The 26,868-nt window shown below is 28.5% G+C and overlaps 1 protein-coding gene and 1 pseudogene across 1 annotated transcript; both read left to right on the forward strand.

The window, feature by feature from the left end:
- Positions 1 to 19,298: 19,298 nt before the first annotated feature.
- On the forward strand, positions 19,299 to 22,467 carry LOC112729128 (GDSL esterase/lipase 1). Its single transcript, XM_025779484.2, has 5 exons — positions 19,299 to 19,605; positions 19,942 to 20,063; positions 20,697 to 20,933; positions 21,022 to 21,271; positions 22,016 to 22,467. The coding sequence occupies exons 1-5, from the start codon at positions 19,314 to 19,316 to the stop codon at positions 22,258 to 22,260; spliced, it is 1,146 nt and encodes a 381-aa protein (XP_025635269.2). The 5' UTR covers positions 19,299 to 19,313; the 3' UTR covers positions 22,261 to 22,467.
- A 924-nt stretch (positions 22,468 to 23,391) lies between these two features.
- LOC112729626 (GDSL esterase/lipase 2-like) lies at positions 23,392 to 26,555 on the forward strand (annotated as a pseudogene).
- The last annotated feature ends 313 nt before the right edge of the window (positions 26,556 to 26,868 follow it).

Genomic DNA, 26,868 nt, shown 5'->3' on the forward strand with positions numbered 1-26,868 from the left:
AAAAAAAAGATATTAATAAATTTAGAGTAATATTAGAATAAAATATTATTTTAATTTTTAATATTTAGACTAAATTATAATTTTATTTTTAAAATTTAAAATATTTTATTGTTATTTTATTTCATCCTATTTTAATTCTATGATCAAAACAAAAAATCATTTAAAAATATCATTTTTTCATTATAATTTTTTTTAAACAACGACAAAAATTGTAATTATAATGGTGATAGTAGCTATAGTTATTTGAGAACAAAAGTCACAGAATAATAAAAGAAAAAAAAGATGTTTTTTTTAAAAAAAAATAATTTTGACTAATTAACTAAAATTGGACAAAATATAATGTTTAGAATAAAAATAGAAAGTTGTAAACATTAGGAATGAAATTACATCTTAGACTAAATGTTAAAGACTAAAAAAATATTTTATTTTATTATTATAAAACTAACTTTTCTCAGTTAACATCAATAAGTTTTTTTAATTATTTTATTTATCTTAAATTTTAAATCCTAAACTATATATTTTAAATTTTAATTCTCCAAAATATAAAAGTTTTTAGAATTAAAAAAGACTAATATTAACTAACTAAAAGTTGTATACAATTTCTCATAAATTTACAATCTTTCATCTTATATACCATTTATTTCATTTTATTCTTTTTGATATAAAATTAGTTTCTCTTCTCTGTCACACTTACCAGAAATTAATTTAAGAATGGAAGTAATAATGGAGATGTGCAATTATATTGTGATTTGGCGTGTATTTTATAAATATGGATCTATTGAAGTTAGAACGCAGGTTACGTTTTGCCATACCAAAAACTAAAAAGCTGAGTCACCTGCAAAACGCAGGATACATTTTACATGAATCCAAAATCAGAAAGCTGCAACAACATGCAAAACGTAGCGTCCGATTGGCAGGGAAGCAGATCGAGAGCTCGAAACGTGTCCCTGTCCTCTGTGTGCAAACCAGACCTGCTTTGTTGATCATGTTGGAAGTTGAAAAATGGAAGCTGCGTTTGGCAGCTGGCCAAGCCAAAACTCATGTTGCGTTTGACAGTCTTTCCAGTTGCATGCACGCTACGTGTTAGAGAAGAGTGTTGTAGGGGGTGTTTAAAATGCAAAACACAGAAGGGGGAGTTACTGAAGAGTGAAGAGTGTTGTGTGAGGGAATTATTGAAGAATGAAAAGTGTTGTGTGAGGAAGCTTGTGGGAGGAAGAAGAAGAGTAGAAAACTTAGGTTCATTTAATTCTTAAATAGAAAATAGTTTGTGATTTTACATTTTTACTAGACCTAAAGATCATATTATTGAGTACTTGGATCATTTTTAATGGGTAAGTAATTTTTTAAAAAATTTTTTATGATAAATAAATATATTTATTTGAATTTTGTTAATAAACAATTTAATTATTATTATTATTATTATTATTATTATTATTATTATTATTATTATGATGAAAAAATATTATCATGAGTAGTATAATATAAAATACTGTGTAAGATAATAATAATAATAAATTATTAATATTTCTAATAATAAATAAAATAATACTGTCTAATAATAATAATAAATCGTTATTATTTTGTAATAAAAAATAAATAATGTTTAATTATTTATTATTATTATTATTATTATTATTATTATTATTATTATTATTATTATTATTGGTCATGATAGAATATTGTATAATATTTATTATTTTTTTAATAATAAATAATAAATAAATTTTTTTTTAATAGATTATTTTTAATAAATTTTTTTTATTATTTGTATAATATTTATTTTTTTTTAATAATAAATAATAAATAAATAAATAATAATAGTAATAATATTATTTAGTTACCGTTTTTATTATTATTATTATTATTATTATTATTAGCCATCATAAAATACAGTATAATATTTATTATTATTTTTTAATAATGAATAATAAAAAAATATTTATTATTTTTTAATAATTTATTATTATTTTTTAAGATAATAATAGTAATAATATCGTTTAGTTACCGTTTTTATTATTATTATTATTATTATTATTATTATTATTATTATGGTTGTTAACTATTATAGAATATTGTATAATATTTATTATTTTTAATAATTTATTATTATTTTTTAAGATAATAATAGTAATAATATTGTTTAGTTACCATTTTATTATTATTATTAACTGATATTATTTAGAATTTAATAATTTTTTTTGCAGGTTAACAGGAATTTGTTGTCCAGAAAACTCGATCCGCTCGATACCTTTAACGAGGTAGCTACAGCAGCACTGAAAATTATTGGGTTTCAACACGTTTTGTGAGTAGACGAAATGAGATGTCATTCTGCACTACTAAGTGCCTTGGTAGAACGCTGGAGGCTGGAGACTCACACATTTCATCTTCTAGTCGGTGATGCTGAAAGATGTGAGCTATATTCTTGGTCTCTCGATTAATGGGGAGGCCGTTGCGGGTATATCAGACAGCAGTCACCAGTTTTTGGTGGAAAACTGCATTGCGTGTTTTGGTCGGGAGTTCGGTCTGCAAGAACACGTGTTGGAGAAGGTTAATATTGCATGGATCCGGCAGTGCAGAAACACCGAGCCGTGTGACACTCAGGAGTCTATTTAGCGTATGTCCGGGCACACATTTTCTGCATGCTCGGAACAGTTGTGTTTCCGGATAAGTCGACCACTTCATTGAACTCAAAGTTTCTACTGCTACTTCGGAATTTCCACCGAATTTCAGGATACAGTTGGGGGCAGACAGTCTGGCACACCTATACAGATCGTTGTGTCATGCATCACGATACAACTGTAAAGAGATGGATGGCCCACTGATACAGCTTTTTGTTTGGCCGTGGGAGCGCACCTATACCCCGCAATCAGCTCGGCGATGTTGGTATTCCACTTGAGCGACGGTATTGGTTATTATTATTATTATTATTATTATTATTATTATTATTATTATTATTATTATTATTATTATTATTATTATTATTATTATTATTATTACTGTTTTTTGTTAGGTGGAGTCATTGGCGCCGACATACAAGATATATACGGAGGTCTACTGCGCATTTTAGGAAAGGACTCGACGACATGGGAGTTGACGATGTAAGTTGTAACCATTAATGTCCAATGTTTTTATTCATAAAATTTTTCTAATCGGCCTCGTGGTAACTAATATGCAGTTTATATGGCGGCCGTATATGAAAGTGGGGGTTCCGGATGTACTCGCTGCCCATTTGGTTATGTGATCCACCCAGTCGCCGCTAGTGTCATTCGAGTGCATAGAATGGCACCCGACAGAGCGAGTTAGACGACAGTTTGGGATGCAACAGCTTCCACCAGGCCCAGCGTTCGACCTTGGTCGTGATCATTACAAGCGGCTGACAGGAGCACAGAACCATGACTGGAGAGAGATTTACAGTCAATGGGTTAACAGGTGGAGATCTGGCCGCTATAATACATTGCAGTTAGGCGAGGAGATTATAGACTTTCATCCTCTTCCAGTGTACTACGAGTGGTACACACAGCAGTATGGGATTCACCTGCGACTCTCAGATAGAGTTGCAGGCGAAGAGGTTGGCGCCGATGAACCACAGCAGCAACAGAAAGAACCAGCTGATTCTCAGCAGCAAGTCCCGCCTCATGAGCAGCAGTTTCAGGTATTGTTGTTGTTGTTGTTGTTAATTTTTAGGTTTATAAATTGTAATTATTTATTATTGTTTAGGTTTATAAATTGTTATCAGTAATTACTATTAATTATAATTAATTGTTAATTAAGTTCCGGCATATGAGCACCACTATCAGGTCCCGGCATATGAGCACTGGTATCAGATGCCGGCATATGCCACCGCAGGAAGGGCCTGCTACATCTCAGCAGTCTAGTGGTCATCGCGCCACTTCAGGCCATGCCAGTGACTTCGACTTTGATCAATCGAGGGGCCATGTAGATTCGCCCGGTCCTTTCGCAACACCACGCTCTCAGTTGTTTGATTTGAATGAGTATCCGTAGCAGGAAGAGGAAGATTTGGGATACGACTTGCACTAGTATGATCTTGGTGGAGCGAGTGCTCAGGGGATGAGTGGTCCAGTTTGTATGACACTGGTGGTGCGAGCATGACAGATTTCGGTAGTCCTGACGTTGGCAGTGGACTGGATGCCGGTGTGTCTCAGGGTGCAACCGCAACCAAAAGTGCACCTTTATATTTTCCGTACAGGTGCGTGCCATCAACCTGCACTAGTGGCTTACAGTGTTTGAATACTACAATACACAGATAGAAGCTCCAAAAAATGTGGTGCAGAACTCTTACACCTTGAACCTCCTCACTCTCACAGTAAACGGGGAGCGTTTTAATTTGAACACGAGACCTTGGCATCTTCACCATCGTTGCTTTCAACCGTACTGGTAGAGTCTGGTAAAAAAATTCTCAATCACCGAAAATATTTGCCATAGCTTTCTGCTTTGCCAATCAAGCCTTGCGGTAACTCACGGTGTACTTGAACCTGGATTGAACTTCTGCAATAACAGACTTCATCTTTATCGAGGGGTCTTCTTCGACCAACGGCCTAATGGCATATGCAATTGTGTCCGAGTCCAACTTGGCATGATATTGTGAAATCGTGCCCACGGTGCACGTGTGCTTGCCATTGTATCTCCTGATCTCCCAACAAGCTTTCTTTCAAATCAAGCTAGCTCGGATAAGCCAATCACACCTTGCACCATACCCCTTGTATTTCGCATAGCATGTCTGCGGCTCAGACTCATACACAGTGTAATCAACTCCTCTAGAGATAGTGTAGCTTTTGATTGCAGATATCACTGACTCTCTCGAACCAAATTATATTCGACACTAAACTCGCCATCTTCCGCCGCAGCGTTGCCTTCACTTGCGACATGCTCACCACCATCAATCAGACAAGGCAAATAAAATAAACACTATAGGAAACTTGAGTTAATAATCATAACATACCCGTATTCGCATACTCAGAAAATTCTTAGGCATGCATGGCTTTGAGATCTAGAGTCTGCATAAAAGATGGAACACCAAATGGGTGCTGGCTTACAATCGCATTTGCTTCATTTTTCACCGCCGGATTGCCTGCCAAGTCTCTGTCGTCGTTTTCGTCATCGAATTCATAGTTAGCTTCGTACTCTTCTTCACTGTCATTATTATCTTCTTCCCAATCTATATCCCCGAGCTCATCAATATTGACCTCCTCGCCGACCACGCCCAACCCTGGCTGCTGTTCAAACTCAACGTACAGCTCTATCATCGGCACGTGAAATCGGGTTTGTTGATAAATACACAACATCTGCTGCATACTGGCATCGTCGGTGATGGGCATTTATTTGAAACTGTATTAGCCCACCAAATACTTGCACAGGACTTCTGTATAAAAGGTTGCTCACTCTTTTCAAAATGTGGCTTTGAATGTTATTACAAAGCCCATTTTGCAACTCGACAAAACTCATGGTACATGGAACAGCAAATGACAACGGACATTTACAAACAAAAGTCACTCCTTCATGTGTGTTTGGTATAACCTCACCGTTATAATATACTCACAAATTTGCAATATTTTCCATAACTTCAACCTCACCTAATCCGATTTTTTTGACACACCTAACTGCCAAAAAAACTAATAACTACAACATATGTATAAGAAAGAAGAATAGGATAAGTACAAGTGGAGTGAGGTCATTTGGATAAGTCTTGCTTCGTATTTATAGGTGGGCCGCTTGATTAAAATATTTTTTTTCATAAAACACAACCTGCGTTTTTTGTTTTCCAAACAAATAATCTGACACCACAAAAAACACAGTCTACGTTTTGCATTTCTAAAAAAAAAAAGCTGAAATATAACACAAAATGCAAGCTGCATTTTGTTATTCCAAAAAAAAAAATTACTGCCCATCACAAAATACACGCTGTATTTGGGCTAAAATAAAATAAAAAAAAATTTAAAAACCATGCAAAAAACAAAACGCAGGCAGCGTTTGTTTTGTTTCCTGAACAAAAAAAAGAAAAATGAGCCAAAAGTAAAACGTAGTTTGAATGCTATGGTGATGAAGGTATTCATGTTCTTCTCGTGATAAAAAGGATGTGGCATCCTCTGCTTTGCTCCGCTTGTTAGTGTGGTTGTTATGGGCACAGACAAGGTATCTGCTATGTTAGAAGAATCACTGTTAGCTGTTCTCTAATTGGAATACGTAGTTATGACTAATGCGATGTTAATAATTATAATTAATGAAGTGGGTCCGTTTTAGCAATTTTGGACAATTGTATACTCTTTTGGGTTATTTTTAGTAGTAATATGGACTGAATCTTATTTTATTACTTGAGACCGTCCAGATAAAGATTTTTTGGAGGATGAAAGATTTTAAATTTTGAAGTCAAGAAAATGATCAGTTTTGGGCCAAGAAAATAATAATTTTAACTAAATTGAAATGTAAAATGAAAGTAAACCAAAAGAAATGTAAAATGAAAATAATAAGTATATTAAAATGTAAAATCATCAAATTACTGTTTTGGCCTATATTTTCGGATTTTCGGCCCGTGTAAATTAACACAAATACATATAAATAAATTCATTTGGGATTGATAGTTAAACAAATATTTTTTACCGAAAAAAAAATACAAAAATTTAAATTTAGAAAACTGTAATCATTATTAAAAAAAATTCTAGTTTAAATAAAAAACCTAGGTTACATTTAACATTTTAGATTTTGTTACGGCCTAGCGAACGGAACCACCCGACCTGAGCAGCTGGCCTGATGGGTATTGCACGTCTGGACCACGACCCGAACACCTACTCCCCAGCAGCCACCCACATGACAGTTTGAAAAGAAATTTCTAGGAAAGACACCAATTTAGTGGGACCCGTCCTACTGACAGGGTATATATGGGAAAGGCCCTACCTCTACCCTAAGGTACGTCACTATCCCACTACTCTCCTAGCCATATGTACCATCTCTGACTTGGGTGTCGAAGTGTCATTGCAGGTGGCATCCCCCTTTTTACCGTAGCAGCTCGGGAGGTCGCGAAATCTCCGTTCTCATCCTCTAGACCCAGATCAAGGCTGGTTCTTACCGTCGCAACTTTAGAGCTCCACCGACCCATCCGGAATCTGAAGAACCGAACAGATTTAAATTTCAAAATTTATAAACTTTTAAATTAATATCGTCTCATTTAAATTTGAAGTCCATATTTTTTTATAAATTAATTTCAACCAAACAAACAATAAGACTTAGAGTAACAAGGAACTTTTGAAATATATCTCAATTGGCAAATGAGTTAGCTATTTAGCTCACTGGGTTTCGAATTGTTTGCCACCCCTATTGAATATTCTATTTAATTATTAGAAAGTCTCGTGCGATGGATTAGTAACTTGTCGGGTTAGAAAATAAATTAAAAAATCAAAAAAATTATTGGGAAGTTTTCATTAATTCAGCTTTGGCTACTGATGTTTAAAACTTTCTAGAACGAGACCCGCACGATGCATGGAGAGATAAATTAATTATACTATATAATGTATTCTAATAAGAATTATATTATTTAGAGATTGAGTAGAGAATATGTAAATTAATGTTAAATTTAAATTGTTTTATATTAAAAATATTTTGCAAAGTATTTATTTGATAATTTGTATATAATTCTATATAATTATTCAACTAAAATATAATAAAATTAAAATATAATTTTTTATTTTAAAAAATTAAATTTATTTATTTTTAAAAAAGAGATAGACCTTTTATATTAGAATTGAAATTACATCTTCATTTGTTGTTTTTATTTTTATATTTGTTTTAGTTATCATACTTTATCTTTTTTATATAGCATCTTTGAATTGCAAATAATTAAAAAAAAATTAAAAAAATAAATGACAATAAAAAATACTAAAAATATAATATATTTGAATATACTTAGTAAGGAGATATACCAAATTTAAATTTACTTGGGTTTAAAAAAATGAATAAGAATGAAAAAAACTAAGAATATAAATATAAAATTATGAATAATTTTATAATCATGATATATTTGAATATATTCAATAAAAAAATGTGACAAATTTAAACGTACTTAAAATTTTTTTTAACTTTTTGCTAATTGATATAAAAAATTAAGAAATAAAGAATAGTAGAACTTTACATAACATGCATAAAGTAGACTAAATAATATAATAATAAAAATAATTTAATATGTCCAACAAGAGATTTAAATTTTTTTCGTGAACATTATTATTATTATTATTATTATTATTATTATTATTATTTGTCATGCAATTATTTTTCCTTCTTAAGGTCGTGAAATTTTTGCAAATTACTTTAATGTGATAATAAAAATTGAACTCTATATTCATAAAATGACAAAAATGACACTTAAACCCACAAAAAAACTCAACAAATAAATCACTTTTATTATAATTAATTTACATTGAGCTAATTATGTCATAAAAGGGGACAACTCCAGAAGAATTACTGACTATAATCAGACAATGTCTCCTAAAAGATTATAAAACTATATCAAAAGCAAGCGTCATAAAACAATACTACCCACATCATCATAACATTCACCTACGTTTTATGCCTGATACCATAACAGAAAAAAAATTGTTCATATGTCAATTTCATTCAACAACACCAATATTTGTTCCATAACCAAAAAAATGAGCCTCACACTTACTACTGGAATATTCTATAAATTGGAGCTAAGAAATTTTTGCTGGGCCTGCAATTAATGAACAATTTAATGAAACTCATCACAATGAACCATTACTACTTCTGCCCCCTGTTTTCTTTTCTTTGCATATTACCGGACAGCTACTTCCATTTTATTAATAAAATGCACGGAGGCATGGAGCTATGAGCTATCACGAGACATTATTAATTTATTATTTCTCATTTTGTTAATATATGCAGTGAGAAAGAAAATTAATTAAACATCTTCATTCCTTTGACCAATAATTAAGTACTTGGACTTCAGCAAAAAATAAATTATTCTAAACTTTTTGACCTTTTGCATCATCTTTTTCTGTTAGTAAAAATTAAACACAACTTCCAATGAGGTAGTGATTAACAACAATTTTAGGTAGTGTGTATATGGTACCATGCATAACGGTACGCTCGCCGCCACTGAAATTTAAAATCATAAATGCTCAATTTTGCTCTTTAGCTCCTTAGAATTTTAGGGTGCGTTTCGTTTAAATTTTTATTTTTTATTTTTATTATAAAAGTTAAAAACACAAATCAAACTCATTCTTATTTTTGTTGTTTTATAATTAATAAGGTTATATCTACTAATATACTTAGGTCTAATTTAGGTGAATAGTTTAATTAAAATTTTTTTTAAAAATAACTTAAATAATAAATACTAATATTAAAAATAATTTATAAATAAATTATTTTATATTTGATTTTTTAATTTTAAAAGTATTTATTTAAAAAAAATATGATAAAAAAATGTTTTATTATGAAATTTTTTTTTTATTTTTTTATAAATACTTAAATAAATTTTTAAAAAGTTACAATTTAATTTTAAAATTTGTACTTCACATTAATACTATTATTTTTTATAAATTAAAAACTAAAAAAAAAGGTAGCTTTTGAAGCTTTCAAACGAGCCCCTAGTCTTCTAGTTGCATTTGCTTGCAGTAGTTTTCATTTTCAATAATGAATTTTCAAGAAATTAGATTAATTAATGTGCAGCTTGCATTTATTTATCTAACGTGGGAAGTAGTCATATATATGTGAGACGATACTTATTAGTAAAATTGATCACAACTTCTATATCCAATGAGAGAGTCTAAAGCGTAGAACATAAACAACATTTTCTAGTTTTCGACTGGTACCGTAAATACATATGCTGGATTGCTGGCCGCCTTTGAAAAGGTAGTTACAACAAGCAATTATTAGCCCTAAAAACAAGTTCCATTATTTATAATTTATAAAATGAAATAAAAAACTAATATATGATTACAAAATTAGAGATATAATAAATATTCATTATCTTTTTTTATTAATTTAAATTTTTTATAAAAATAATTTTATAATTTAATATTAAAATTTTTATGACCGAAATAACCAGTTCAATTTTTATTATTTCCGAAAAAAAATTCAATACAAAATATAAATTCAATCTTTTCTTTTTACATAAAAGAGCATATTACTTCTTTCTATTAACTTTAATTTAACTCTAGAGCTAGAGAAGTGAATTCATAATATTTAGAAGAGTAAAGTATCGTTTTTGTCCCCAACGTTTGGGGTAAGTTCTATTTGTGTCCCTAACGTTTAAATCGTCCTATTTGTATCTTTAACGTTTATAAAAGTGATTCAATGTTATCCTACTATCAATTATACTAACAAATCATATTATATTTTTCAATTATTCTCACTTGGATGAATTCATTCTCAATTAGGTCTCACTTGAATGTGTTCGATTTTAATATTATACCTACTATTTGTGTTTAGATTCAATTACGTCCCTAGAAAAGTGAATTATGTAAATGTTGTAGGAACTAGTTTCAACATTTGATAAGCTATTTTTTGGAGTAGATCATCGATTCTATCCCAGATATTTGTATTCTAACTTCAAGAAGAGATTTTTAAAACTCAAACTAAAGCGCTCATGATGTGTAATTGACGCAGAATAACATTGAATCACTTTTACAAACGTTAGAGATACAAATAGAACGATTTAAACGTTAGGAATACAAATAAAATTTACCCCAAACGTTGGGAACAAAAACGATACTTTACTCTATTTAGAATATTATATGTCTAACAATTAGATATATTATTTTTTAATAAATAACACATGATTATGTATTAGCTCTATCTTTTATGAACACATTATTTTTTAAAAGTTTATATGAAATTCGGGTAACTAATTCGATTTCTATAACTCCTTTTTATTTCGCTTAAAAAATTTGTAGTAAAAAAATTAATTAATATAAAATTATTAATTAACTAATAATTTCATATTAAGTGATTTTTTTTACTGAAAATTTTTAAAGAATAGAGATATTTTATTTTTCTAAGTATATGTTTGTAAAAAATTGTGCCGTAATATAATCTCTCAAATATTTTTGAGTATATATCTTTTCATATTTAATTTAATTTAATCTATCAAATTAAAGATAATTATTTCAAATATTATTGTATGAGAAACGGTTTTTTTAAGACAAAATAATAAGGGTAAATATATTTTTTATATTTAAAGTTTAGCAAAAATTTAAAAAATACTTTTAAAATTTATTTTGTTTTAATTTTGTCCCAAAATTTTTTGATTTGCATCAAATATACTCTTGATAGCTAAATTTTTAAAAAATTTAAGACCAATCCAACAAAAATGTATGAAAATTATGCTTGATTTGCTTGTGTTAAAAATTGTTCTTATGAAATTATTGTTGCATTGATCTTAAAATTTTTGAAAAATTAGCGGCTAATGGTATAGTTGATGCAAATAAAAAAGGTTTAATTACTCCATTGGTTGGTCCTTATAGTTTCGCAAAATTTTTAATTAGGTCCATGTACTTTTTTTCCATTTAATTGAGTCCTTGCACCAAAACTGTTTTTCCATGTACTAAGATAGCCTCAGCAATGACAATTCTATCTAGCCAACTCGGATTTTCTTAACTGGCAATTCTATCTAGCCAACTCGGATTTTCTTAACTGGCTTAAGTGTGATCCTCCTCCTGCCCCTCTTCGTTCTATACTTAGAAAGGCTTTACTTGGGTTTTAAACCCGAATTTGGTGAGTACATGATCTATTATTCGCTTAAGCTTTTGTGGGAATTCGTATTTTGACACAATATTAAGACCTTTGTTTCCAATGTAGTCATGTGTTGGATCCTTTTCACTTATTCTTCGTAATTCTATTAAGAGCAAACATGCATTCTGATAGATGAAAGATTTCTCTGGCATACGTTAGTTCTTTATAGTTCTTAATAGTTCTTTATTATTATTCTTATTTTTTTTTTCAAAACAGGTGTTGGGACGACCTTCTAATGTGGGCGGTTGATGTTGCGGAGGATGTTGAAGGGACTGCATGCGGAGGCGACGGCAAGGGCCAGGGCCGAGGCAGCGTCGCGGGTGACATGCACGGGGCTAGCGTAGTCAACGCCGGCCCGGGGATGGGTTCGCAGAGATGGAAGCGGAGATGGTATGTTATTTTTTATAAAAATGGATTTTCATTAACTATAAAAAAATGGACTTTCATTAACTATGAACCTAATGCTTAGCTGAAAAATTTGCATGAAATATTAAGGTTCCAGCAATCTCAACAAGGTGTCTATTCTTTCTCTTTGCTATCCTAGTCTGCTAGGGAGTATGTAGACAAATTAATTGATGCAAAAAATTGCAATGTTACATAGTCCGATTTGTGTACTTTTTTTCAATTTTTTAATATAAATCAGACTCTCTGATCTATATACTCTTAATTTTTTTCAACTTTTTAAACACAAATCGGAGGATCCGATTTATGTACTCCCACAATTTTAAAAAAATCAAAAATTACTATATTAAAATATATCACTCATTTTGCTTTCATATCAAAATTTTTTAACCTACTAATTGATTACATTTTCTTAATTTTTTTATCATAAAGAATTAATCGCACCCTCCAATTCAATTTAAAAAGAATACAAAAACTAACACCTCATAAAAAAATATATCTACATAGTTAAATTACGCATGCCCCTAATTCATAATAATTTTTTTAATCATTTTCTAGTATATAACTATATATAAAAATAATTTTTTTTCTAAGGATATTTCTGGTACATAACTATATGTAAATTAAATTAAGTTTGATATATTTTATCACTTAAAATATCATGTACATTTTCTCTTTTTTTTATTGACCTTTTGAATCATAATGTACGACAATAAGTCCTACAATCTCAAACAAGTCTTTCAACTCTCATCTGAATAATAACAATAATAATCTTCAAGAGATATATAATATCTCGTTATTATTTGCTTTACCGAGTTATATATTTTGTTATTCTTATCTTTTTGGTTAATTAAATAAAATATATGCATAATTCAGAATCATCCGAATTCATCATATACATATGTTTTGCATTTAGCCGCCCTTTTGCGTCTTACAGTGTAATTCTATATACTCAATGAAATAAAATAGTTTACATTATTATCATTGTTTAGTAATAAAAAAAATAGTTAAAATTAGCGATAATTTATTTTATTTAATATTTATTAATTATTAAATAATTAATAAATATTAAATAAAATAAATTTTAACTGTTTTTTTGTTGTTTAACATTATCGTTATTATTATTATAATTATCAAAAGATTTATTTTAAAAATTTTAATAAATAAAAAAATACGTGAATAATTATATTTTTAATACGATATATTTTTTCACATAAAAATCTTTTTGAATTCCTATAAATTTTGAATAGAATTTGCTTTTTTAGCTTATGCTAAAACTTTATTTTTTAGAGTCAACAAAGAAGAGACACATTGTCATAAAAAATCATTTTAATCATAAAAATTTTGACATTATATCTTAAAATCATTTTAAAAAAGATAATTAAATTGATAAAAAAAATAAATAAATAATTATATCTCTAACGTATTTTTTCACAAATAAATATTTTTAGGTTTGTGTGAGATTAAATTTTAGACTTATATTAAATCATAGAAACTCTCATACTATACCATAAAATCAATTCTCTCCAAAATTTAAACGGATAAAAAGAGAATTATATCTCTAATATATATAATTAGAGTTTGACTAAATCACCAACATTCAGATGTTATTATTATTACTAGCAACTTCTGACTAATTTGATCTGATTTGACTAATAAATCAATACCACTAACGCATTAAAATTAACAGAAAAGCTCTGCATATAAGCCGTTAGGGCTTGTATGCTTTACAAGTTAATTAACGAATAAACCCTAAAAATGCGATGCAAGGTCTACGTTCTTCTTCTTCTTTCTCTTCCTCTTCTTCTTCTTTCTCTTCCTCTTCTTCTTCTTCTTTTCTTTCGATTCTTGCCTTCTCTTTCTCCTCCTTCTTCTTCTTGCTGCATGTTCTTCTTCCTCTTCTTCTTCTTTTCTTTCGTTTCTTGCTTTCTCTTTTTCGTTCTTCTTCTTCTTGCACGTTCTTCTTCCTCTTTCTGTTCTTCTTCTTCATTTACGTGCTTTTCTCTCTGTTTTCTTTCTTCATTATTCTCGATTTCCATTGTTTTTTGACATCAAGCTCTAAAATCGTTTTTGAAGAAGAAGAAGCAGCAGAAGATGAGGAGGAGAAAGAGAAAGAGTTCTGAAATATGCATAAGGTGTACTTCAACGAATTTTGGGTGTATTTCTTAAATCCTTTAGGTGTATTTTTGTAATCCTTTGGGTGTATTTCTATAATCGTTTGGGTGAATTCCTGTAACCGTTTGGGTGTATTTCTGTAATCCTTTGGGTGTATTTCTATAATCATTGGGGTGTATTTCTGTAATCGTTTGAGTGTATTTCTGAAGTTCCATTATCTTCAAATTTGGCAAGAAAATTGTTTTCATGGAGGAAGAAGAAGAAGAGTCGTTCATAATGCATGGTGAGTAGTGGTGCGCTTTGGAAACAAAAAGTTGTTGAATAACGTGCGTTTTATTTACTCTTGAATGTGAAAGTGTGTAATGCGTTAATTAAGTGTAATGCTTGTGTTTTATTGGACTTGTAAGACTTGTAAACCAAAAAGACTTGTATGTGTAACAGGCCTCTAAAATTAAAACATAAAGAGCAGATAAATAAAAAAAATATATTTAATAATTAATAATATTATAATCACTAAAAATTTATCATCAAAAATATTTTTTCTAATATTGTAAACAATAGATATTTTATAAAAAAAAATATTTTTCATTTTTTAGATTTGAATTTAAGATTAACATGTCAAAATGATTAGGTACTAAAATTAATAAGACATGATAACGCAATTAAAATTTATAGATAAAAAATAAATAAAATTAAATAATAATTTAGACAATAATAAAAATAATATAATAAAATAATAAAATTATAATTTTTTATAATATATAAAAAAATATTTATAGATTTTAAATAAATTTATTCGTATTAATTTTAAAATAATACGAGTACGTTTATTTAAATAAAAAATTTTTAAAATAAAAAAAATTGCCTTTTTAATTCTTTAAAACTTTTTTTGTCATAATTTTGTAATAATTTAATATCAATTTAAAATAAAATAAATTTAAATTAAAACAAAAAATTTAGTCCAAATAAAATTTTAATATTAATTCTTTTCTCTTTTCTTAATAATTTAATGTTAATTCTTTTTTTTTTTAATAATTAAAACTCCATACAAATTTTTTTCTTTTTTTTTTTAATTAAAAAAACACTAAAATCCGAAACAATTTTGGAGCATCAAATCACGTTCCAATATACGCTTGGTTCATTTATTGGGCAAGTTGTAAGGATAAGGCCAACCTATTTATTGAACCAATATGTAAACAAATACTACTTTTACATTTACTAATGTCTTCTTTGACTTTTCAACCATTGCAACTTAGTGTTACTTTGCATATATACATCTTTCTACTTTCTTCTTTTATCTTTTTATTTTGACTTGTCTTTGACCACTAGTTGCTGGCAAAGAATATTAAAATTAATTTTGTATTCTCACAAAAATATCCAAAATCCCTTTGATTATCCATCATGCATGCAATAATCTCAGCTGAGTATATATATATATATATATATATAATGAAACATGGATTGGTATCTAATTCTTTTTAAAATATCTTTTATTATATATAATTTATAAACAGTTATTTCATTTTCAAGATTTAAATTCAATTTTTTTTTTTGTTAAATTATAAACTACTTGTCATCTCAACTAATTCAATAATCTTTATTATAGTCACCAAAAAAAATTCAATATTTATTTTTTATATACACATTTGATGAATGAGATAAGTAAATCAATAGGTATGTTAGTATCTATTAATACACTATGATTAGTTTACTGTACATATGGCTGAAAATCTTTATTTTTATTTATTTTATATTATTATCTTTATGGTTTATATGGATATAATTCTATTTAAAATGAATTTAGTGTTAGGATTTGGTTGAATTAGTCCCACATTGCTTAGGATAGCAAATGGAGTGGGTGGCCTAGGCTATAAATATGAGGCTAAGTTCTCCATTTGTTTTTGCACCAGTCAGAAACACTTTAAGCTTGTATCTGATTTTTCTTTTCCTCTGTACTCTTTGATTAGAGAGTGTTGTGAGGTGTAGTTAGATATTTGCTTTGAAAGAGTGTGGGTGTACTGGGGTGCCGGTGAGAGAAAGAAGTCTATGTGTTGTAACAATTTTCACATAGTGATATTCTCTGGTTGTCATTTGACAACGGCCGTGGTTTTTTCTCCGGTAATTGGAGTTTCCACGTTAAATTCTTGTGTTGTGATTGTGTCTATTTTATTTCTCTGTCAAAGGTGTTTTCTCAAGGGGGAATTGTGTCTTATTCCCAACAAGTGGTATCAGAGCTTCGGTTCGGTGGGATTTATTCTTAGTATGCTCTGTGGTTGCAGCCTAGTCTGACCTTCCACATCAGAAAAGAATTTTGTCCTGTGGCTTGAGGTTGATCTTTGGTTGCTGTTGTTGTTGCTGGAAGGCAGTGTGACTCTGTGAGAGTGCAGTTTGGAAAAGGTTCTGGCTAAGGAAAGACTTGGTATTTAAGTGTGTCCATTGTGACCCACCTCTCTTTCCTGGGGACCCTTCCTAGTGCACGGTCTACAGTTGAGTTATAATATTCCAGTATACGGTTGCAACAATGTCAGGATATTCAAGTGCTGTGAAGCTTGAAATAGAGAAATTTGATGGAAGAATCAATTTTGGCTTGTGGCAAGTACAAGTCAAGGATGTGTTGATACAATCAGGTTTGCACAAGGCGTTGAAGGAGAAGATCTCTGGTTGCTCTCTCTATGAGAGAAGATGATGTTCTCTAGAAGACAAGAAGTATCCTCATGGTATTACCGCACTGCCATGGATAAGGATGAGTTGTGGCAATCAGGTCCACAATTGCACACGGGCATTGGTTGGCGTTGAGATGCAAGGTGTGTGGCGGAGTTAGGTCGATGGCTGAAGAACTTCCAGGAAAAGCCAATTTGGAAGTTGCACCATGAATTTTCAGCAAGGTTTCGATCTGTACCAAGGCGAAATTCTTGGAGTGGTCTAATTCCAAGTGAGTATACTTTCATGGTGGAGTATGATAGTTCTCTGAACTATGATTGTCGGTATAGACAATGGCAGCAAAGAATTGTCGGTGTTGACAATGGAAGCTGAAGATGTGTGACTATTTCAATCAAGGTGGAGATTGTTAGGATTTGGTTGAATTAGTCCCACATTGCTTAGGATAGCAAATGGAGTGGGTGGCCTAGGCTATAAATATGAGGCTAAGTTCTCCATTTGTTTTTGCACCAGTCAGAAACACTTTAAGCTTGTATCTGATTTTTCTTTTCCTCTGTACTCTTTGATTAGAGAGTGTTGTGAGGTGTAGTTAGATATTTGCTTTGAAAGAGTGTGGGTGTACTGGGGTGCCGGTGAGAGAAAGAAGTCTATGTGTTGTAACAATTTTCACATAGTGATATTCTCTGGTTGTCATTTGACAACGGCCGTGGTTTTTTCTCCGGTAATTGGAGTTTCCACGTTAAATTCTTGTGTTGTGATTGTGTCTATTTTATTTCTCTGTCAAAGGTGTTTTCTCAAGGGGGAATTGTGTCTTATTCCCAACATTTAGCAATGTCAACTCTCTACTAAGCAAAAAATAAAGCAATTCTTCTGTGGCCATGAATATAATTATGAAATGTAATGATATGAAAAAGTTTTTTCAGAAGATCTGTACTCTTTTTCTTTGAAACTTTAGTCGGATTAAACTCAGTTAAATTTCTAGTTATAAGATTAGGATGTCGACGATTCAATTGAAAAAAAAAAACTATTTAGTATAAAAATTTAAGACATTTTTATAAATTTCATGCTTAGAAAAATAATATCTCCGTTCTTCTAATTTGATAATTTTATACAAAGTGCTTTTTTTTTACGTGAAAGATCGGAAATTTTAATTTAAGAATAACGAAAAATTCTAGAAATTGAATTAATTTATTAGAATTTCACATGAATTTTTTAAATAATTATAAATCTGATGCATAAATCACTATTTGTTGAAAAGGTACATAATAATATTCTAGAAGTTGCGACATATATATGACTACTTCCCCAATGTTAGATAAATAAATATGCAAGCTGCACATTAATTAATTTAATTTCTGCAAAAAAAAAAAAATGAAAGTTCTGAGAAGCTAAGGAAATTGAGCATTTATGATTTTAAATTCAAAGCGTACAGTTATGCATGGTACCATATACACACTGACTAAAAATGTTGTTAATGTCACTATCTCATTGGAAGATGTGCTTAATTTTAAAAATATTACAAGATGCATTTTTTTTTTTTTGGATAAAATTACAAGATGCATTTTAAGTATACTAAAGTTCTACCTGTTCTTCTAGTGTTTTTAGTTATTGCGTTCAATAGTGAAATTAATTTTAATGATTAATCTAGTTATGATACAACTTTTCTCAATAAATAATTATATATATAATTAAGATCAATTATTAAAATTAGTCAAATTACTGTAACATCTGAAACGGAAATATTTAGTAACCAAAGAAAATTAGCCAAAAATCATAGTACATTTAAAACGTTTCCTAATATTATACACCTTCTTCATAACTATGAGAAAAAGATGATGCAAAAAATATTTGAATTCTTAATTTTTTTTGCTGAAATCCACGTATTTAATTACAAAAAAAAATTACATTAAGTTAATTGAGGAATTAACTCACTAGTTTTAAGTGTTAAGAATTTCGATCCACGTACTTAATTTTTCTAAAGTTATATATATTAGTTTAGAACGATTTAAAATATACTTGGACTTGATTACCACACATAAAGTATATAACATAGGAAGAATTTTAAGTGTATCTGAAACACTAATATTTTAGTTATTTTAACTGTTTGGTTTAAATTATAAAAAATATATAATATATATTAATTAAAATCAACGGTTAAAATAATTAGAATATCGGTGTTCTCGATACACTTAAAATTTTTTCAATAAACATTATTTTCGCTAGTATTTACCTGGTACCATACATATATGCTGGCAGCCTTTGAAAGATTCTCAGCATGTACTTTCATTTTTTATTACAAGTAATAACCTTGCAATGATTAATGCTTCTATATTCATCTATCTATATAAACCCACTTAGATAGGGATTGATATATACATATGTATACACCAAGCATAAAGCATACAAAAGATAATATGGGTGGTTTAATGTTTTTGTTGGTGCTGTCTTTGAGTAGTGTTCTTATTATCCACACAAGTGAGGCTCAGATATGCTTACCCAAGAAACATGCATCCTTATTTGTATTTGGAGATTCATTGTTTGACATTGGAAACAACAATTATATCAATACAACAATTCCTTTTCAGGCAAATTATCCTCCCTATGGAATAACCCTCTTCAAGTATCCAAGTGGAAGATTTTCTGATGGACGTATGATTCCAGATGTCATTGGTGAGAATTCTAATTATTATTAACGGATTTTTATTATTTCACATATTATTTATTACGAAATTATTTCTTCTAAAAATTTAAATTGACAAAAAAATAATATAAATTATTATATTTTTACATATATTTTTAAATAATTTTTTTAATTTTTTTTAATTTTACATAAATTTTTTTTATTTATTTTTGTTTTTAAAATTTAGAAAAAATTAAATTCTAAACATTTTGAACTTAAAATTTTAATATTTTATTATAATATCATTTTTTTTTCAAAAATTTAAACTGACAGAAGAAAACAACATAAATAGTTTGACTAATGAAGAGTTAATAATGTGTGTGTAGCTGAGCTTGCAAAGTTGCCTCTGGTTCCACCATATCTTCATCCTGGAAATCCTGATTTCACCTATGGAGTCAATTTTGCCTCTGGGGGATCTGGTGCTCTGCTTCAAACTGCTCAAGGATATGTAATAATCTCATATTCCCGTAATAAAATCATATTTTTTTTAAAGGGTACTTTGATATATTTTCTTAAAATATTATGTTTATTGTAACAATTATTTTATATATACGAAAAATCAGTAAACAAATCAGTTATATATATATATATATATATATATATATATATAATTACTGATAGGTTTAATTATTCTGTTGGTCTCTATAGTTTCGCAAAATTTTTAATTAGATCCTTATACTTTTTTTTTTAATTGAGTCCTTGCACCAAATTTTTTTTTAATTGGGTCTCTACATTTTTTTTTCTTTTAAATTTAGGTCTCTATACCAATTCTTTTTTTTTAGTTTGGTCTCTATAAAATTAAGCTAATTACTACTAAGAAGGACTTAATTGAAAAAAAAAATTTAGTGTAGGAACTCAATTAAAAAAAAATATAGAAACCTAATTAAAAATTTTACTAAATTATGGGAAGCAACAAAGTAATTAAACCTTACTGATATTAAATATTCAAGCTATCAAGCATAGAAATATAGAATGTAAAGTACAAGTGGTGATATGGACCACATACCATGAATGATTGGAATAGAATATTATATTAATGAAGCTAAGGTTTTAATTATTTTCTTTGTTGATATATATATAGGTGATAGACCTTCACACCCAGGTGAAATATTTCAAAAATGTAAAGAAAATATTAAGGGAGAAAATAGGAAATGAAGAAGTAGAGGCACTGCTCAAAAGATCTGTGTACTTTCTCAATGTTGGAAGCAATGATTATGGTGGCCTTTTGAATGTTACAAACTCCACTGTGAGCCTATTGCCGGTTGATAAACAACAATTTGTTGGTTTTGTCATTGGAAACCTTACAAATGCCATTAAAGTATGTAAACATATATTTTCATTATTGCTAGGTAGATATATCTTTATTATAAACTTGTTCATAATTATAAACTTTATTTGATATATAGGAAATTTATGAGCAAGGTGGAAGAAAGTTTGGTTTTTTAAATGTGGGTCCTATAGGGTGTTCTCCAAGCATAAGGGCTCAGAACAATGGAAGCAAATGCTTTGATGAGATTTCAGCGGTTGCAAGGTTACATAATATTCAACTCTCAAAGATGATTCTGAAGCTTAAGAAACAGCTCAGTGGATTCAAATATTCAGTCCATGATTTCTATGCTTCACTTTCTCCAGTTATCAAAGATCCTTCAAAATATGGTATTATTATTCAGCCATGCGGTTCTTTTAACTTGATTCAATTGAATAATGCACAATTATATTTAAAAAATTCTTAAAATTGACATTTATTATTACTGATTATAAAAAAAATATTAATAAAATTATTATAATAAAATTCTTTTAATAATTAAATGACAGTCAAATATATTTTTTAATTATTAAATATTTTTTATAATTAATAATGACAAAAATATCCCACTAAAATAACTGTTTAATGACTTTCAAAATAGTTTTTTTTTTGTAGTGACTTGAGCAGATTAGTTGGATCAAAGTTAGAATTAGTTTATGTTAAATTATTGATTTTACTAGTTTCTATAGTTTTATTAAACTTATAATTAAGTTCTTATAGTTTAAAATTTTTCAATTAGATTTTGTTTTAAATTTTGTAATTAGTTTTTTATCGTAAAAAAACGTTAGAATTAACAAATTTTATTTTTTCAAATTAAGGACACCCACATTTAAGTATTAAATTTGTAAACCTGAATGTCCTTTCATTTTTAAAATATTTTGTTAATTCTAAAATTTTTGATACAACAAAAATTTAATTATAAAATTTAAAATAATATAAAAATTCAAGTACAAACTTTTAAATTACGTAGACATAATAATAATTATAAAGCAAGTACAGCACCACTTATGCAAAATGCTAAAATCTTAAAATACAATAATTATTATTAGTATATGCCCTTAATTGAAATGCATGTTGGAATAATTAAAATGAAGGTTTCAAAGGAGGAAGTGGGGGATGTTGTGGAAGTGGAGCATTAAGAGGATTAGATGCGTGTGGTGGGAACAAAGGGATCAAAGAATATGAATTATGTGACAATCCAAATGATTATATCTTCTTTGATGCTCGTCATTTTACGGATAAAGCTAGCCAGTACTTTGCTCAGCTCATTTGGGATGCCAACTACACTCTCAATAAGCCTTACAATCTCAACACACTCTTTCAACTCTCATCTCAATAATAATAATCTTCAAGAGATATATATATATATCTCATCATTATTTGATTTACCAACTTATTTTGTTATTCTTGCATTGTCTTTTGGTTAATTAAATAAAATGTATGTATTACTCATCCGCTATATACGTACATATGTTTCGTGTGCTGTTTAACCCTGTAATTCCATATACTGAATGAAATAAAAACGGTTTTGGCTTTTACCGTGCAATTTATTATCACCTTTTAATCCTTAGTCTCATAATATGTATTTGTGTGCTATTTATTAGAGATATAATTATTTATATTATTTTTTTTATCATAAATTTTTGAAATAAATAGTTTCATAACATGGTATTAAAAAGAAATAAAAAATAATGATGCCTATGCAAAAATTAAACTTTTAGTACGAGTGATTTACACTTGTTTAATCTATATGACCAAAATGCATAAACTTTCCTTTTAACTACAACATCCCTCCCTTAAGAACTTTGAGAAGATGCATTTACCACATGTTTTTCTAATTAATACACTTCTTACTGATGTTCTTGAATCAATGTCACCATTTGAAGTGTTCTTACTATCCCTCTTATGCAGCATTGTTCAAATTCATCATTCACCCCCAACTTCAACTACTAGTCCATCTAATGCTATTCCTATAAGACATTAGGAGATTAATTGTTGGTTTTATTGGTTAGTTAGTTAGTGAATATAGTTAGCTAACCATATTCTGTTTTATATATATATAACCAAGTAGCACAATACATATAGAACACTACTTCCAATGTAATTATTTTCTCATATACAATTTAAATTTTGAAAAGTACACATGGCAAAGAACATTGACAAAAAGTGGATTAAAACATGGGACTCAGAATACAGTTACGTATTTATATAAAATCAGCAAGTAGATTATGTATCAAATCAAGTTTTGGGAGGTTCAATTTTAAAATACCCTTGCCTATATAAACAACTAGTAAGATAAGATGAGATGACACTACATCCAACTCAAAATCTTAGGATAGTAAGTTAATGAGTCTCTCATTTTATAAACTCCTCACTCTTTCTTGTTTTCTTTGATGTGGGACTAACTTGATACACTCCTCACACCTGCAACATTAATAACATGAACCAAAAATAATAATAATAAATGAGCATGGCAATTAGTTCATCAAGGATTCAACTACTACTACCTTTGGTGGTTGGCTATGCAATAAACCTGGCCATAAGCCATGGCCAAATTTGTGTGGCAGAATTAGAAGAAGAGCATGTTCCATTATTCATATTTGGAGATTCATTGTTTGATGTTGGGAACAACAGTACAACTACATTAATACCACAACAGACATGCAGGCTAATTTCTGGCCTTATGGCCTCACTTCCTTTAAGGACCCCTCTGGAAGAGTTTCTGATGGACGCTTGATCCCAGATTTAATTGGTAATATAATAATTAGGATTTGGTTAATACATGTTCTAAACATACATTCAAAGTTTTATGGATGTAGTTAGCAATAATGTGTTTTAAAGATATATGCTAATAATCTTATTAGTAGAATTTTTTAAATTTTTAATTAAATAAATGTGCAAAAACTACATTGAAAATTAAATTTTGCATTTTTTTATAAATTTATTTTTTAATTGATAATTTTAATATGTATTCTTACTTTCTTAGAATACATGTTAGCTAAATTTTTAAGATAATGATAATAATTTTTTTAATTTTTAATAATTTAAATTTTATATTTTTATTAAAAAATTTTAATTAATAATTTTAACATCATATTAGCTAAATTCATTTAATAATCCTTTTGAAAAATAAAAATATTTTAAATAAAAATATAATTTTTGAAAAAGAGAGTGATTACAATAAAAAATACAAATAAAAACTTTTCATTCCATGATAAAATTTGTCAATTTTTCTATTCATTTAAGAATTAGAAATGATAAAAATAAACGAATTTTTTTAGTCTTATTTCTATATATTTGTTTATTTATTTTTTTTATTTTTAAAACATTTATCCGAGGGCTAATACACAATGTGACTTATATGTTTTATACAAGTATCTATTAATATATAATAGTTAACTAGCCACACAGTAAATTCACACATTATTTAGCACTGTTAAATGATGACTGAGAGAGTGACAGCTGTCCTAGGTAGTTTTGTTTTTTTCCTCCTCATAATAGGAGATATTGGTAGCATTTGATTGGCTGTTAACACATCACACGGATTGCCTTTCGTTGATCAACCAAATGCTTTGATTTCAAATACTAAATGCTTTGATTTCAAATACTAAGCAAAACTCATTAGCGGAAATTTTCCCGAAAAAATTTTCGAATGCGTTTTAAACTTTTACTCTTCTTCAAATGAAATTTTGAATTTATCAATTCTCTCTCTCTCCCCTCTCTCTGGAGCTCTTTCTGGAAACGAATCAAGGCTTGGTATGCAATAATATATAGAATAAAGTATATTTTTTATCTTTAAAATTTGTTAAAAATTTTAAAAATATTCTTACATTTTATTGTTTTAATTTTATCCCCAAAAAATTTCGATTTGCATTAAATATCCTTTTAGCAGCTAATTTTTTAAAAAAATTTAGGATCAATTCAGCAACAATTTCATAAGAATAACCTTTAACATAAACAAATCAAACATAGTTGTTATACATTATTGCTAAATTCGTCCTGAATTTTTTGAAAATTTTATTGTCAATGGTATATTTGATTATAATTAAAAATTTCAAGGACAAAATTAAAATAAAATAAAATTTATGAATATTTTAAAAATTTTTAATAAACTTTAAGAACAAAAAATATACTTTACCCTAATATATATATATATATATATATATATATATATATATATTAAAATTGTGCTCTCTAGTGATGAATTTCATATATGTATATATGTGATTATATTATATTCTTCAGGTGATTGACCTTAGTAGCCAACTCAAATACTTCATTGAAGTTGAAACATTGCTGAAGCAGAAATTGAGAGATGAAGAAGCTAGGACATTATTGATATCTAAAGCTATCTACTTGTTTAGTATAGGGACCAATGATTATCTTGTTCCTTTCATTCCAAATATTTATTCAATCATTTTACAAAAGTACCCTCCACAAGTCCATGTGGATATGATTCTAGGCAACTTGACCATTGTCATCAAAGTAAGCACCTAATAATTATTTATTTATTTAATTAGTTAATTAACTGACCCCAAATTAATTATATGTTTTCGTACGAGGATGATAGTTAAGATGTTTTTGTTGTTAAAGGTAGGAGTGAGATTCGAACTCGATACTTCTAGACGAAAAAAAAAAAAGATTATATCATTTGAGTTATAATTTATTGGCATAATAGTTAAGATGTTAACATATATTATATTACGTAATTTAATTAAATATGTCAAATTGTATAACAATTTTTAGTTATCATCTTTACATAAAGATATATTTACGTGAGTAGTAATTTTAATATTTATTTACTTAATACTTTGATTATTGGATTATAGTTAATAATATGTTTATTGGGATTTTTTATTTTTGAGGAAATATATAAGAAAGGAGGAAGAAAGTTTGGTTTTCTAAACCTTTTTCCATTAGGGTGTTTACCCGTAGCAAAAGCACTTAATCTAGAAATCAATAAAGATGGCTGCGTTGAAGAGATTATGGAAATTACTCAGCTACACAATGTTGCACTTAAGGAACTCCTTCAAAAGCTAGAAACTCAGCTACAAGGATTCAAGTATTCATATCTTGATTTCCACACTGCCATTAGTGAGAGGATAAAAGATCCTTCAAAATATGGTATTTGTTTTTAAATTTCATCCCTTTGATAATCAGGCTTAACTGTTTGCTTATGATAAATAAACTAAACATGCAATTAAAGATAATATAACTAATATACGCATTTTTTTTAACTATTTGAAACATTTAATAGGATTCAAGGAAAGCAAGAAGAATGTTGTGGTGCTGGTCCTTATAGGGGGATTTTAAAGCTGTGGAGGGAAAAGAAGTGTGAAAGAGTATGAATTATGTGAGAATGTTAAAGAATACTTGATCTTTGATGCTGCTCATCCAACAGAGAAAGCTTATCATCAAATTGCTGAGCAAATGTGGAATGGAGATCACAACTTTGCAGGACCTTACAATCTCAGAGAGCTTCATCAAACTTGAAAAAATGCAATCAGCTATTTTATATATTGTTTTATCAAAAATGCTACATACAAAAAAAAATTGTCACTAAATCAGTCATCATGTATTTATTTATAAATAACAATGTCAGTCATTTATTTAAATACTAGTAAAGCTTATACGTGTTAAGAGTGTCATGGATGTACAAAATTCAGTGAGAGAAGTAGTTAATAAAGATTAATTTTTGAGTATCAGCTAGAAAAAAAGTAGTTCTCCTAAAAATTTAAGCTGATAAAAAGAGGCAACATGAATAGTTATATTTTTAACCTATTCTTTTAAGTAATAATATGTTTACTTATTTTTTTACATAAGCCTTCTTTTCTTCTTTTATTTGTCTTATGCTATTTATTTTTATCTTTTGAAGTTCACCAAAAATCTAACTATAGACTTTTCCGACATAAAGCTCTGATATCATAATATCATGTTATGACACCAC

The sequence above is a fragment of the Arachis hypogaea genome, chromosome 12 (assembly GCF_003086295.3).
Source record: "Arachis hypogaea cultivar Tifrunner chromosome 12, arahy.Tifrunner.gnm2.J5K5, whole genome shotgun sequence".
Taxonomy (NCBI): domain Eukaryota; kingdom Viridiplantae; phylum Streptophyta; class Magnoliopsida; order Fabales; family Fabaceae; genus Arachis; species Arachis hypogaea.

Bases quoted from the DNA above. Each gene is read 5' to 3' on its own strand.
- LOC112729128 (XM_025779484.2), top strand. From the start codon at position 19,314: ATGTATACACCAAGCATAAAGCATACAAAAGATAATATGGGTGGTTTA. The intron at 20,064-20,696 runs GTAATAATCTCA...ATATATATATAG, and splicing joins TTCAAACTGCTCAAGGATAT to GTGATAGACCTTCACACCCA. The intron at 21,272-22,015 runs GTATTATTATTC...ATTAAAATGAAG, and splicing joins CAAAGATCCTTCAAAATATG to GTTTCAAAGGAGGAAGTGGG.